We start from the raw sequence: 17,048 nt of genomic DNA on the forward strand, positions 1-17,048 counted from the left end.
TTAAGTATAGCACCCTAGACAAAGAAGAGGAAGAAAATGATTTATGTTCATATGTCCTATGATCCATATAACAAGCAATCGATCACGTTTATCTGATTGCTGAGAATATACATACAATTCAAAGAGAGACAACTGATTTATTTCCTCCTGTGCCCAAGAAACAGGCTAAAAACCAATGTTCCAAAGGGTTTCATTAACTCCCCTAATATCCAGTTGATAATTTCACTAGTAGAGTACAATAAATAACTACTTTTTAAACTAACAGAAACAATTAAGTGCATGTCCTATGCATATAATTTGTGGCCAGATGCTAAAATAAATGTCAGGAAGAAACAATATCCCCAACATGTGATTTGAAAAGGAATGTATGTTTTTTTATGATCAAGTTGATCCATAATCAAGCTATTGTTTTATGTCATGAAACATTTTATTTAGATCCCTTCCAGGTCTATATGGAGTAAAATAAAATACTAACTCTAAACATAGATACTATTACATCTGTTCACTTAAAAAAACACACACCCTAAATACTGAGAGAATTCATAGATTGTTTTTTTTACTTTTCCATCATTTCCATGTAAAAATTCTATACAAGTAAGATAAAAAGAATTGGTCTTGAATATTAACATTACTTAAACAAAATCTCACTAGCAGCTTAAACACCTACACAGATCTGTCAACCAGGAGGGAAAGATTCTTTCATTGAATAGTAACCAATTACTGCAATTACTCGTTTTAAAAGATGGAGAAGATGCAGGTCTGTAGCCCATGAGTAAAACGACTTTTAACATAATACAAACATGCACAAAGTTCTGCATTCTACAATATTAGAGTAACATTTAATATCAATAAAGACATTTTTCCTATTATTTTACAATCTTAGTGCAAACCACTTATATAAGCATTTTCTAAACAAAATAACTAGAAAATGTCTTCATAGCATATTTCACAAATATAAGACTAATGTGAAGGCCTTACACATTTTTTTCGTTAATGCCACTATAGACTTTTATCACAGCCAGTAATGAATGAAAGAGTGGTAAGAAAAACAGAACTATTCTTTATACATGAAAGTATATTATTGGAAAAATATATGGATAATTATTGAAATCCTAATTCATATTTAATGATCACTTAAATAACAAGATCACTCCAGTTAGCTACATCTGCACAACCAGGTTACAAGATTAAAGGTGAAACAAAAAAAATGAAACATGAAATCAAAGAATTCATATAAAAATACACAGTGAGGTCAAGTACCTCTTCACAGCATGAGAGAATGATTCAACATTTCCATACCTGAAACACGTCTGCTTTGTTCTTTAATAAACTGATCTCCATCTGCTCATGCCCCTGGAAATGTTTTAGCAGTACAACCTGCTGTGCTCAAGCCCCACATAACTTTGTATTTACCTGTTCATAATTAACTAATTATGCCCTAATCAATAGTGTAGATCTTCATTTTACAATGTAAATCAGATAAATGAGATAATGGCTGGGGGTCAATCTCATTTTATTTACAAAGCCCAGCGTGAACATCCAATTTCATTATATCTTATGTGCCTGAACAGCAGTGAATCTTATCAGCAGACCTGCAGAAAGTCTTAGGGGGAGTGCTGGGAGAAAGAGGTCTACATTTTTATTAAGAATGTATTTGCAAAGCATGTCCATCTCAGAAATATTTTTATGCACAGTCCTTAGTATATGTAAAACTTAACAAAGTGCTGACTCAGATTACGGAAAAAGATTTCTGCCTTCATATGCCATACAGCACTAAAGCTGAATCTCTTATACAACCATCAAAAACTATTTCAGAAAATAAAATTAACAATGTTAATACTTCATTCTGCTGCAGAGAGTCCTTCTAAATTCCTTGAATAGATTTTGGTGAAATATTCATAAAATATGCCCATATTGTGAATCAAGCAAAACAGGGATAACTTGTCAAATAAAGAATATTAAGTGTTTAAAAAGGGGGGGGGGTGTGGAACAAAGGGGAAATCTTTAATAGTCTCAACAATAAAAGATTAAAATTAAAATAAAAAGAGAGTGGTCTCATTAAGCAGTAGAATATAAAACCATGTAAATACGATAATGGGTGTGAATATTCTTATTTTTATGGTCAGTAATCAGCTTTTAATATCATAAATGTAAAGTTAGATAAAAATTCAAGAAACATAATTAACAAAGATATTTAATGATACAGAAATATCATTTCTAAATTTAAGATGGATAAAGTTTAAGGCTAAATTTTGTTTTCATGTTCAAATATAACCCTAATTTCAAATCTTTTTTCAAAAAAAATTAGTGGATTATGGATGAAGATACATGTTTTTTTATTCATTTCTGAATCTAAAATATTGCTTCCCTCATAATAGGTATAAAATAAAATAAACATTTAACTGAATTTATGAAAATGAGGAAATTATATTGTTGTAGATGAAACTACCACAAAGATTTTTATATGGCAGTGGTCGGCAAACTCAGTCAACAGAGCAGCAAACCGCGGCTCGCATGTGGCTCGCAAGCCACAGTTTGCTGACCACTGTATATGGAAACAAATATTTTTTAAAATGTAAGGGCCTTTTAAGGATATTAAAACAACAATCAATGTCAATCACAACACAATGATTCTTTCAAAAATATATACAAATGGTTCTCAAAGGGGTGTCCCTGGCCAGCAGCATCAGCATCACCTGGGGACTTGACAGGAATGCACATTTTGAGGCCTCACTGCAAACCCACTGAATCAGAAACTGATGGGAGCCAGGAGGAGGGAGTAAAGCAGGGAGAAGGAAGAGAAGGAGGGAAATATGGCAGAAATCCTGATGCACTGTTAAGGCTGAGAATCACTACTATATACCTCCATGTCATTCTTCTATTTCAGTCATTTAATTTCCTTTCTGATATTTTATTGTTTTTTCTTTCCCTGTTGCATAACAAACAGCCATAATTTACCTATTGTGCAGTTTTCTCTCACATTGTCTGTGAATTGGTCCATATTTTATTAAGCACCTATTAATATTTCCTTTGAATAGCAACTGGACCATTATGGGAAAAATTAATTGTATACTGTGATAATGTGAAAGCATTTAGGAGATTATCTGGAGAAAGTGTTTTCTACTCTTTTCAGAAGTACTCTTATTCCAAATAGCTGTTTCTAGGACCAATAATTATGACTTATGCAGTTTATGTTTGTAATGGGTGACAAATATTCTTAGGGCTAGCCTATCTACCATTGAAGGCTGCAAGACAGAGAATGATAATGTAGTATTCTGATTAGAACCAAGGTAGAAGGGATTCTGATTAATGGTTATACCAAACCCACAAGGCTTAATGATTTCTAAGGAAATCTAAAATTATCACTAGCAATTTCTCACCATATATCAAAGGAGGGCCAGGATATAACACATTAGCACATTCCCTTAAGAAAATGGCAATGTGTAATTTTTCTTAAAATCAGCTGGAGTCCAGGCAATACTACTAATTATCAACATTAATAAACTTATGTAGTAATAAATAATAAGTCCTTTCTTATTCTTAAAACAAAAGCTTACTGGTTTGCTATAGGTTAGTAATACTTTTCCTCTAAATTATCTTTTGATAATCCTTAATCTCAATTTATATATATATTTTATAAACATATTACTATTAGTAAACATCTTATCCAATAATATGGTTGCTTACTATAACTATAGATTACTAGTAACTTTATATTTACACTTTCTTTTGATTATCTATCACATTGCCTACTCTATTCCTAAAGTTTAAACTATTTTCAGTTGCCACTATACCTGAAAAGATGTCCAAAACCACATTTATAGATCAAGAAATTCCAAGAAGCAAGTTGACAATTTACATGTATATGTGCATTTCATTTTCAGCAAAGAGTCTCTTCTAAATCAGTTCAAGATGGAGTGATGAAATATTCAACAAATTTCTGTAGTTGCCTTAAACCTCGATCATTAAAGCTTGAAGATCAAAATTTAATTCTGTAAACCTCTGGAAAGATAAAGATGTTGATGAAGATCTTTCAGCTGGCGACTTGTATAGTCAATAAGCTTTGTATCTCTCTCCTTATTTCTTAACCTCATCCTTAAGGTTGAAAAAATAAAATTATACTGAATACAGAAAGTTTGTATTATGTCAATAAGGGCTGAATAAATTTGGGCATTATTTAAAAATATCTAGAGATCAACACAGACATACTCTTACTTGTGAGCTTCAAATCTGAAGTTGTAAAAATTTCATGTTAATAATATCAGTGCTTTCACACAATAAGTCAAAACTAGAATACATATGCTTTACAAGTCTTTCACTCCTACTGAATATTATAAATAGAAATAATGTTTAATGTAAGAGTTTATAGTTGTTTCTCAATGTAGCATTTCATATATGAATATATGTATTGAGTTGGATGAAGCAGAATAGCAGACTAATGGAATGCATTGTCTTTCTTGTTAGTTACTGGTAGTGATCAACAACAGTAATAGCACATTGCAGTTAAGTCCCATAGGCTTCCATAGCTCTTCAGTAAGTCCAAATACTGTATATCATCATTTGCCAAAGAAGCAAGAGGAAAAACATTACTTAATAGGACAATTCTGACAAGACATTATCTAGTATTTTTCAACAATGCACATATCAAATATTTCTGATTAGTGCCAAAAAAAAAAAAAAGAAACAGAAAAAAAAATCCACACAGGCAAATTAAATGCCTTGTCAGTCCAGGTAACAAACCAATCAATTACATTCTATCCAAACCTGACAAGCAAAGGCAACTTTTTGCAGTGATAAGCTTATGGGAAGGACAAGATAGCTGTTCTCCTTTACTTTATGTACTCTATTGAGAGTGTTATCCACATTTTTAAAATCACACTTATAAAAGAGGTTTCCAGGATTGCCTCCGAGGATGAGCTGTGGCAGAGTTGGGTCTCATGAAGGGTATCTACACAGTAAAGTGATAAGAAAAGAACATTAACATTTAAAGATCATAGCACTCTGCACTATGTCTTATGAAACATACTAACAACACCACAGTAGATTCAAATAACATATGATCTGGTCCAAAGAGATACATACCCTAAACCTAAATGCCAAGATCTTGTGTAGGGTTCTTACTAGTTAAAATGGAACTAATTTTTCACTTGAAACATTGAGTTGCTTCCTCTTTAATTATTATTACTTTTAGTTGTCAGAATAAGTCTATCTTACTAAGACAAAACAAAAATAAATCTGATGAAGGGTTTGTATTTACATAAGCAAACATGTATTTGCTTAATAAATGTCTTGAAAAAATAGCAGTGTGCTATTTTTTTCATCAAATATGATATTTTAACAATCCTTGAGAAAGCATGTAACTAACTGTGCTGAAAACAAGCACACTTAACCAATATGTACAGGGCTGGTTCTACCCAACTCTAGAGTCTCAGGGAGGAAATTTTCAAGTGATTCTTATTCCCTGTGCCAACACTGCCTTCTATTTAAAAAAAGAAAAAGAAAAAAACTATACCAGAAATGTTTGGTTACAATTATGAAAATCATAACCCTAACTAGCTATTTTAGAGGAGTGTGCAATAAAAACAACAGAGAATACACCATACTGTAAATACCTGGTCACTGATTATAAATGCACCAATTTTAGCCAGATTTTCAAAACTCATACACTTGCATTTATTTCTCAAGACTTACTCTAGTGTTTCTTGAATTGATTTTCCCCTATTAACATATATCCGTTTGCTACCTTTGTTCCTTTATTTTCAGAGAAGAAATTTTAGGTGCTTAGTGATTAGAATATTTTTTTTTACTATGGTAAACATACAAATTTGTCATTTTATTCAGGTATTTATGTTAGTGTAGATGAGGGGAAATTGGCAAGTAGTCACACATCATAGAAAAAGGTCATTTTAATATTTAACTATGAGAGAGATGTGTTTAATGCTTCCAAGTTCCATTGAGAAAAAGAAAGTGAAAAGTGGCACAATCACAGACAAACACAGCACTACTGAGAACAGCTACCATGCTGAGCTGAGTAACCGCCAAAGAAAGCCAAACCAAAGTGTACAAGGAAAAAAGAATATAATGGGAGAGTTTTCAGAGAAATGTCCTTATCCACACCTGAGAAATAGAGTTGAATCCACTTGCTGAATAACAGGGAAATAGATAGGAAAAGTTTAATTCCCTTGTTGAATAGTTACATGTGCTAACTTTTCTCAATGCTTCAGTCTTTCAGTGAGAGCTTTAGGCACATCCTGAATCATATATTCTGAGCATTGCTTTGTCTATAGGTTAAGCACTACCAGGTCAGCACAATGCAAGAGGAAGCAACCACATCATTTACTACAGAAGTGCAATGAACTCTTAATTATAGGCACAAATGATGAAGACTAGCAGACAACATAAAAGATATACGTGTATTTAATTTTGATAGGAATATGAATATACATGCATTGGGTAACAGGAAATCTGCTTTAACCACCAATTAAATATAAGTTGATGTTTAACTTTGAAAAAAATAAATAAAAAGCTATCACTAGTATTCTTCCATCCTAAAATTTCACTTAATATTCCAAATCTCCTTAAAGCCAGAATAAGCAATGTGACTTGGCTGCTGTCATCTTAGGATAAAAGACTTGCGGGCTTGTACTTCAGAGATCAAGTTTTAGCTTTGTCTTCATTCCCTCTGAACCCAGTATGCTTACTTACAAATTAATGCAGAAAAAAAGAAATTAAATAATTTCAAAGGACTTCTCTGATGTATGCACATGTAGTCTGTACCTTATATAGTTGGAATTGCCTGCTAGGAAGAAGCATCTACTTCTTTTCTGCCCACAATGTCAAATATGCTAAAGCAGTCTAGTTGGTGAGGCAGTATGCCTTCAAGAGCATGAGCTACTCAGTTAAGACTGCCTAGACTCACACCAATTCTGCCATTTTTTAATTGTGTGATCAAGGACAAGTAATTCTTCTAATTTTCCTCACCCATAAAGTAGGGATTAAATCAACACCTATCTTATGGGGTGGCTGTGAAGATTACTTGAGATAAAATACAAAAGGCACCAGCACATTGGCCCATAATAAATAAGCACTCGATAAATCTCAGCAACCAATATGAAGAACAGTAGATTTATCAAACACTACAGTAGTGTTCAGTAGAAGGGGAAAAACTATATTCTAATACATAATTTATATAGTATAATTTCAATATATAATTGGAATAATTTCTATTTCATGATGCTTAGTGTCTATGTACCTCAGTTACCTAATCTCCAGTTGATAAAGTCTTTAAAATAATATGTCTAGGTTTAATTATAATTTAAAATATAAGATTGTTATACATTATTACCTAGATATCAAAATCTATCAAGTCCAAAATGTTTATCCAATCTTATTTTCAATTTCTGTTCACCTTTAATTTTATTTCATATGTCCAAAACTATACAAAAATAATACAAATCAAAACCTTGTTACAGGAGGAACAGCTAAAAAAGGATGTTTGATTTTACAAAAAGAAGAAAAATAAGAAAAGAATATACTGCAGGTCATCTAAAAACATTTCGTTCAACATAGTTTCATTATAATGTTGTTAGGATGTGTGGGAACTTAAATCTTGTTTATATCAATTAATCCATGGTAAAATTGGTTTTGCTTTCATTTAAAGTCGCAGAAACTATCCATGGCATTATTGAGGACTTACTGCAATTGGTTTCTAATGCTAGAAGCTTGATTATGCTTGTTTTGTATTACTCCAAGCACTGAAATTATTGAGAGACCTGTCAACTCTCTTGGAGAGAAAAACTGCCCATTGTCAGAACTGCTTCAAGATGGAATATGTTACCTACTTCTATCCCCGGCAGAAGCTCCTTCCTTGTTGTTTAGTAGTGATACTGGGCAGATGGTTCAAGTCTCAGATGCATAATGGAATAACAGAGCCAGAGAGCATTTTCAGGACTGTATATAGTGTTTGTTTTGGCATCTCTTTGAGTTATAAAAGTTACAACATTTTAGAAAAAATGAGGTTGAGACCAAATTTCACAAATGAGAAAATAAATTTAGAAGTAACTTAATTCAAGGTCATTCATCTAGCCCAGTGGTCAGCAAACTGCGGCTCTGTTGACTAATGAGTTTGCCGACCACTGATCTAGCCAGTAACAGAATTGGGGCTACTGTGCAAGTCTTTCCAAACAACTGAATATATAAGTAATCCCTTCTTTAAAAATTAGCAATAGTAACACACTGCAATTAAAAATAATTTTTAAATTACAAAAGCAAATTTTACTAAAAATAAATGAGTGAAATAAGAAACATTTCATTGCTATATGTGCTTGAAATTATGATGTTTACTACTCTAAAATTGTATACTCCAGAAATACCACACTTCACTATGTAATTAATATATACTATGTTCAGGCTTCTGTTTTCTTTAAAGTACTTGTCAATAATTAACTTATTTTTTTTATTTTAAAAATTGAAATGTTAACACATAAGATGAAAATAGTAAGGAGGGTGTTTTTTCTTGAAGGCTGTTTGTTGGGTTCTGTTCTGAAAGAGGTGCATTCAATACCAGTCTTTGCAAGTGACACTCATCGTGATCTCCGCTACTCAAATTAATAATCACTGGGCCTGGTTGCGAAGAATAATGCAAAAAGGATATTCAAGTAGAATCTGCAGATGTTTCGTGATTATTTCTGGTATTACATTTCTCATCGTTCATAACCTGATGGCCATTTATGACAGATACTGGGAGTCACATGGGCCACGATCCAATGAGAATTATCAGGGTGTTTCATTAGCAAGGATCAAATTGATGCCTCACAAAAAGAGAAATCAATGGACACCACCTCAGGATGGTCTTCAATTAAATCTGGACACCTTTGTGCTTTTGGGCCTTTTTAAGGTTTCTTGAGCATTTTTTAAGTAGAAATAAATTCGGGCTTCCAAAAAAAAAAGAAGTTATGAATCATGCAAAGTTATTTAAAGATTTAATGTTTCAAAAGATTTTGAAAGTCAAGGAATGTCACATATTAAATACTAAATTTGTGAGACAGGCTAACCATTCCACACATCTAACAAAATCATCAAATCAACTTAATCATAAAAGAAAAATTACACTAAGTAAACATTTCCTTATTAACCCAAATTTTATCAGAATACCACCTTAATAAGAAAAATTAAGTGGCAGTTTGGCTATTTTCATTATATAAATACAAATATTTTGAAAATTAAACATCTCTTCCCCAATTTTTACTAATAGAAAAGCATTATTTAAATATAACTTTTAAGTAGTTTCCTTCACAAGACCCAGTTTATTTTCTAATTCCCCTTTAGAATCTCTTCTCTTCATGATGTACAATACAGCCTCAGTTTAGGTCTAAAGACATTAATTTAAATAAAGTGACCATAGTTTTTATAAAGCCAGATCTATGGCAAAAGGCCACATTCTTGGTGATAGATATGGCCAAGTAATTTATAAGAACAGTTACGTAAAGCATTTGATTTTAGATTTTAACTGTTCTGTGCTCTAAGACTTCTCTGTTACCCTAAATTGCTTAGTAAATGCTCAAGCCAGCCTTGGAAGGATGGTTATTTGGAAGAAAAAGGAAAGAACAGCTGAGTCCAGTGAAGAATGAAGAAGCAGAGAACATATGGCCTTCTTTGAATATTGGGGAGAATACCAGAGGGCTTTCCACAATGACTGGAGTTCCAATTTTGATCATTTTATCAGGCAAGAGAAAGACCCAGAGGCTGTGGAATTAAAATATATTAGGTCTACAGAATGTGGTTATACATTAGCAATAAAAATAAGGAAAGCCAAGGCAAACAGGTCCAAAGAGGGTGAAGCAGAAGTGAGAAAAACAGAAAGAAGGCAAGAGGAAATAATGAAGCAGCTAAGGTATACAGAACAATGTGGTAGAGAATAGTGAAACAAAAATTGAGAAAGGCCTCAAGGAAGCCACAGGAATGGGACAGAGGGGAAACGGATATCAAGAAATGTTATGATGGAAAATTGTTCCCAAATTATTATGACATTTTTAGTTTTCAAATAATACAGAACGGCCATATGTTTTGGAAATTTTCAACATGATCATTAAAATTGCATGGATAAAAATATATGAAAATACTACAAAATTATATGGATTTAAACATATTTTATATTTTAGAAATTTTTGGTATATATAATTTTATAACAAATAAAAATTTTAAATATATGTTTTCACTTACCTGATTTTATTTTTGTAAAAATAAATGTTATTTTTTAGAACAGTTGTAGATTTACAGAAAAACTGAGCAGGTATACAAAGATTCACAATATACTTCTTCCTTGGAGAAACCAAGATGGCGGCATAAGTAAACACCTGAACAGCTGCCTTGCACAACCACTTCAAAACTACAACTAAAAGACAAAAAGGACATCATCCAGAACTACAGGAAGGCTGGCTGAGTGGAAATTCTACAACTAGAAGGAAAGAGAAAAGCACACTGAGACTCACAGGAGCTGCGCAAGTGCAGAGGTATGGAGGCATGCATGCGAAGAGGGCTGGCAACTGAGTACGCGCTGGCTTTCTCAATCAGGAGGGAGACAAAAGCTCCCAACTGCTCTGAACTCCAGTCCCAGAGGAGACTCTGGGGACCCAGACTCATACGGGGAGAAACTGGACTGTCTGGCAATGGGCTGAACTCGAGGGCGGCTTTCTCTCAGAGGTGCTTGCAGCGATTACCGAGGGACACTGAGACCCAGGGGCCTCTTAGGGCAGGGCTGACGGGAAGCCATTGCTGTTTGCTCTGCCCTGAGACTCCGCCCCATCCAAGCTGAGCGCAGAGGCTTTTGCATATGAATGGCCTGGTCCTTTGAATTCTAAACTTACCTAACAAACTGCAGATGAATCAGTGAGACCCAGAACATCCAAAAGAAGGCCCAAAGCCCCACAGCAGCTTGCATTGCTTCAAAGCTGGGCCTCATCTGGGCACCTCCAAAACCCAAACAAAGGGGAATCTGCAGATCTCTCCGTAGCTCCTGCTGGGTGGCCTCAGGCAGAGGCTAAATTAGCACCTCCTTCGAGATCCAAGAGCCAGTGAACCCAGGGGTCAGAGTGGGACCATCCAGATTACAACTCCTCAGATCCATAAGGGACACACTCAAGGGGCAGACTCAGTGAGCACCAAAGCCCCACTGAAGCAAGTCTTGTCTCATAAGGGTGTCTCCAGCACAGAAGTTCTCCCATTGTAGACACAGCTGATCCTCACAGCCAATTGGCCTGGAGGTCAATTCCTCCCAGTGATACCCAACAACAATCAAGGCTTAACTAAAACAAGACTGTGCACACAGCCCACAAAGGGGTGCACCAAGAGTGTCCACCTCAGGTAACTGGGGAGGCTGAGCCACTGGGCCCTATAGGACACCTAGCACACAAAGCCACTCTATCAACTCAGGGAAGCAGCCAAAATGCGGAGACAAAGAAACAGGTCACACATGAAAGAAATCGAAGCAATCAAACTGGATACCAAGTTCAAAACCATAAGTATAAGGTTACTCAAGGATCTTCATGAGACTTTCAAGGATCCTAGTGAGAATATCAAAGACATAAAAAAGGACCAGTCAGAAATTAAGCATAAACTAACTGAAATAAAGAATAATTTACAGAGATTGAATAGTGCAGTAGAGGATTCCGAGAATCAAATCAACAATTTGGAATATGAGGAAACAAAAAACACCCAATCAGAAGAACAAAAAGAATCCAAAAATATGAAGAAAGTGTAAGAAGCCTCTGGGACAACTTCAAGCTTACCAATATTCGCATCATGAGGGGTCCAGAAGGAGCTGAGCGAGAGAGCAAGATATTGAAAACCAAGATATTAAAGAAATAATGATAGGAAACTTCCCCTACCTGGTGAAATAGACTTTCAAGTCCAATAGGCACCTAATCCCAAACAAGAGGAGCCCAAAGAGGACCACACCAAGACACATCGTAATTAAAATGCCAAGGGCTAAAGACAAAGAGAGAATCTTAAAAGCATCAAGAGAAAAGCATTTAGTTACCTGCAAGGGAGAGCCCATACATCTGTCAGCTGATTTCTCAACAGAAACTTTGCAAGCCAGAAGGGAGTGGCAAGAGATATTCAAGGTGCTGGATAGTAAGGACCTTCAAGCAAGATTACTCTACCCAGCAAAGCTCTCATTTAGAATTGATGGTCAGATAAAGAGTTTCACAATCAAAAAAAAGCTAAAGGAGCTCATCACCACCAAACCAGTATTATATGAAATGTTGAAGAGTATTATTGAAGAACAAAGGAGAAGACAGAGGAAGAGGAAGAAAAAGGAAGAAGGACGAGGAGGAGAAGGAGGAGAGGAGGAGGAGGAAGAGGAGCAGGAGGAGGAGAGGAGGAAGGAGAGGAGGAGGAGGAGGAGAAGAAAAGTAGAAGGAGAAGAAATAAAAATATGAACAATAAAAATGGCAACAAATACATATCTATCAACAATTGAACCTAAAAATCCAAATAAATGAACAAGAAATCTAATGAACAAAATAAACTGGCGAATAAAACAGAATCAGAGGCATGGAAGCATGGAACAGATCGAGGAATTGAAGAGGGAGGGGAGAAGGGGGGGACAGGAAGAGTGAGTATGTCTGTGGGACTTATCCAATCAGTTGAAAGCCTTAAGAACAGAAACTGATTTTCTGGAGAAATAATTACCTATGGACACAGACAGCAGGGTGATAAAGGCCTAGGGTGGGGCAGGAACTAGGTGGAGGAGAGTATGCGGGGGGGGGGGGGGGTAGGGGAGGAGGGGCATCTATAATACTCTCAACAATAAAGATTTTTAAAAAGAAAAGAAAAAATAGGGAAAAATTGATTTTATGATTTCTTTACAAATGAAAGCTTCAAAAGAACAAAGAACCTTTGGTCAGAGTGCTGAATGCTCTACATGAAATTCAACTTCTCTTTTAAAAAAGATCTACATGTAGGCCATATCACAGAAGGTCCTTGATATAATCAGGGAATTTTTCAATTCTTTAATAATTGACACAAATAAGTAACCTGACGAGAGAAATTTGCATCTGGAAGTTTCAGTCAGTTATTGACTGATGTAATTCACTTGGATGGGACTGAATCCCATTGATTTCGTCTCTGGTAGGCCTATCTGCCTTGTGCAGCTGTCTGTGTCCATCTGATTTACTGAGCAATTACAGGGAGTGCCTAACAGTTTCATTCAAGGAAGAACTCCTCCTCCACTTGCGATTATTTAGAGGGAACATACTTAGAGTTACTTTTTCCGTAGTTCAATCTATCAGTTCTCACAGTGCTCAAGTGGCTGCTCTTTGTGAACTAAAACACAGAGTTCTTGGCTTCATGTATTTAAAAAGGACATACACAGAATATATGGACAATTTTACACTAAAGTCAAATCATACAGTTACATTCTTAATAGTATAGTCATGAAGTAATATTCAACCTCTAACTTGTCACTTTTCACCCATAATACTTTTCTCAAGGTTAATTTTCCAGAGTATTCATCTGCAGTTTAAAGGAAAACCATAAAGTATTAAACAATATAGGACCTGTGAAAGAAAGGCTGAAGGAACTGTGTTATTCACTTTTTAATATTTGTTTAAATTTCTTTCTCTTTCACCAAAGAACTAAAGTAAGGGTATAATAAAACAAACTTTTGTTAGATAACAGCATACCCTTGTCTAAGATAGAATTAAATATCATAATAACCAACGTGGGTAAATAAGAAAAGGTATTGTTTTAGAGAGAAATGATAAATCCTGGAATCGATCATTTAGTTTTCAGATAATAATACATGCAAGGAAATAAAGATCACAAGAACCTTTCTAACATGCAAGGTTTTAAAGAGAAAAATCCAGATTTAACAATAAATAAATCTTTTGAAATACATGATAAGGCATGTCACTTATTTGTGTTCTAGTTTCTAATTCCAGTTCCACTAACAAAGTTAGAGTAAATAAAAATTGTATTGATAAAAATAGCAAATGGCCCTAGCCAGGAAGCTCACTTGGTTAGAGCAAAGTCCGGATATGTCAAGGTTGTGGGTTTGATCTCTGGTTAGGGCACATACAAGAAGCAAACAATGAATGCATAAATAAGTGGAACAACAAATTCTCTCTCTCTCAAATCCATAAATAAAATTTAAAATAAAATAAACAATCAAGAGGAGGACTTATAATCTAATTCCAAGTCTAATCTTATCTTAAAGTATTATAGGTCAAGCAATGAAGTAGAAAGTAATCAATGTCATTATTTATATACATATATATTTCTATATTATATATTGAGCTATTGTTATTTGCCAGTATAAAAAAAAACAACCACCAGGCTTAATGACACTGAAAAACTTGCCTATAGACAGCAATTTTATCTGATATCAATAAATTATACATTGTTACCAAAAATTCTTTTCAGAAATTTAAAACAGCCAAACATCAGACCAAGAAGATGTGGGAAATGTATAAAATGAACAGTTTTATATATGAGATATAATATCACTGGTATGCTGGGTGCAGAATTTAAAAAGATATGACTGTGAAGATTAAAGCTTAAGAATTGATCAGCAATTACACTGAAGTGACCAGACTAAATAAAATGTCATAGAATAAAAATATGTGATAAATTCATTTTTTAGAAAGCAAAAACACCTCAATAAAGAGGCAGAGGACATGGAAAGACAACACATGGATGAGAAAATCCAGATGGCAAATCAATATATGTATAAATGTTCCACCTCGTAGGTAGTCACAAAATATAATCAAAATGCCAATTTCTATCCACCAGAATTGTCAAAATCTGTGCTATGATATCATCACATATTTGGGTCTGTTGGGAAATGAAATAACATTATCTATTAAAATGTAAAATACACATATACTCTGTCCTAGCAAACTCACTTTGAATAGAAATCAAACAGAAAAAAAAAGCCCGGCTGGCATGGTTCAGTGGTTGAGCATCAACCTATGAACCAGGAGGTCACGGTTCAATTCCAGGTCAGGGCACATGCCCAGGTTGCGGGCTCAATCCCCGGTGTGGGGCATGCAGGAGGCAGCCAATCAATGATTCTCTCTCATCACTGATGTTTCTATCTCTCTCTGTCTGTCCCTTTCTCTCTGAAATCAATAAAAATATATTTTAAAAATAATATAGTATTAAGGACAGTTTTATCCTTAATATAGGTTTACAGTCAATATTGCTAGTACATAGCTTTGTACTAGTTTTATGTGGGACAACATGATGACTTGATTCCCCATAGAAATGTATCCTGTCAAAGTTAACAGACATTAATCTTTTGGACCTCTGAGTTTATTCCTACTTTATTTTCTTGCATAATCAGCTACACATACAAAGTGACAGTAAAAAGTAGGGTACTACTGAGTTACATGTAGTAGGTGAGGTCTATGTAATTACTAAACAAAACTTTCTTGATTTATTGACATGCCATTTATAACCAGGGGGTTACTAGGAAGAAAAAAAGAGAATGGAGAAAAAATTAACTTTAAAGAAAAATAACATCATTGTGAAGATACAAATAGAAATAAGTGATTTATTTATCTCAGTTAACATACAATGTAAAGAGGGCAAAGCCATGTTCCTACACATATTTTATTTATTTAATTTGAAAACAGATTCATATAATAGAATTCAGTACTTGGTCACTCTTCCCCTACATTCCTATCCTAAGTTTGGCTTCTTTTTAATGAAAAAAAGGAGTCAGCAAAACAAAATGCCACCATTAAATCATTTTGCAACATTTTGTGTCAAAAACGTAATGGGAAATGCACACATCAAGGGAAAGGTTACTGTTCTTCCAGAACATCTTTTCACTTGGTTCATGGCTCATTCTTCTACATAACTGTGCGGGCACTACTGATGGTTTTCTCTCTCGGTTTAATGTGGCATTTGAAGGATTATGGCATTTTCAGAAAACCACAGTGCAGTGATTTTAGTGGTTATCTGGCTGAAAGTGATACTGTGATTGAGAATAAGTGCACTGTTTATGTGCGATGGTAAAAGTCAGCTACCAAGTCATCTCACAATGTCAAACCAATTCTTGATTATGTATTTTCTTAATAATATATGAGATCAGTCTAGAAAGTGAGACAGAATTAGAGGACACTCCTTTTAAGTGAGAGAATGCTTTATGTATAAGTACATTATATTTAACTTTAAATCCTATTGAGTACAGGGCAATAGAAAAAGCTAATTCAGAAACTGATAATCTTAATTCATTTCAGTTTAGGATAAATGTAATTGATCCTTAAAATTGTTTCACAAAAAGGATTACAATGAATTAAAAATTTTAAAAAATTATTAAGAATTAAAATGAAAAGAAACCATATATCATATATGCAAAACAAGTGAATAAATGAGAAATGCTATACATACTCAGCTATCATGTCATCTACAAATATATTTTAGCCTATTTAAAAGCTCAGTAGCCCTGACCGGTTTGGCTCAGTGGATAGAGCGTTGGCCTGCAGACTGAAGGGTCCCAGGTTCGATTCCATTCAAGGGCATGTACCTTGATTGCGGGCACATCCCTAGTAGGGGGTGTGCAGGAGGCAGCTGATCAATGTTTCTCTCTCATCGATGTATCTGACTCTCTATCCCTCTCCCTTCCTCTCTGTAAAAAATCAATAAAGTATGTTTGAAAAAATAAATAAATAAAAGCTCAGTAAATATTTTGTTTTATAGAATTAAGAAGAAAACCAAAAACTTTTCAAAGTAAATTTCTATAAACCATCCCTCACAAACCTACATCTCAATTAGTAAAAAATGAAAAATGACTGTCTAATAATTAACTCACATATTTGTGATAGGCTATGATTTTATAAAATATATAACTGAAATTGAAATTAGAAAAAATATTATGGGCTAAAACAATTAACAGCATTGTTGGTGGGAGATTTGTGCAATAAATTATTCAGAATTCTTTGCACCTCGATACCATTTTTCATTTCCAAATTTCTCTTTTTCAATCCCATCCTTTATAATAAAAGGCTAATATGCAAATTGACTGAATGGAACGACCAGTC

At 34.2% G+C, this 17,048-nt stretch overlaps 1 protein-coding gene across 3 annotated transcripts in view; it reads right to left on the reverse strand.

Annotated features, from left to right (window-relative positions):
• PHF14 (PHD finger protein 14) overlaps positions 1-17,048 on the reverse strand; it is a 138,954-nt gene that overhangs the window by 42,947 nt on the left and 78,959 nt on the right. The window contains exon 17 of one of the 3 annotated variants that reach the window (XM_008148675.2): positions 4,895-4,948. The exons of the other annotated variants lie outside the window; for them this stretch is intronic. Within the exon in view, the coding sequence (XP_008146897.1) occupies positions 4,936-4,948 (13 nt within the window). The 3' untranslated portion in view covers positions 4,895-4,935. Of the gene's footprint in view, positions 1-4,894; positions 4,949-17,048 lie in introns of those variants that run through there. 3 annotated transcript variants of the gene reach the window in all.

This window comes from Eptesicus fuscus, chromosome 14, assembly GCF_027574615.1.
Source record: "Eptesicus fuscus isolate TK198812 chromosome 14, DD_ASM_mEF_20220401, whole genome shotgun sequence".
Taxonomy (NCBI): Eukaryota; Metazoa; Chordata; class Mammalia; order Chiroptera; family Vespertilionidae; genus Eptesicus; species Eptesicus fuscus.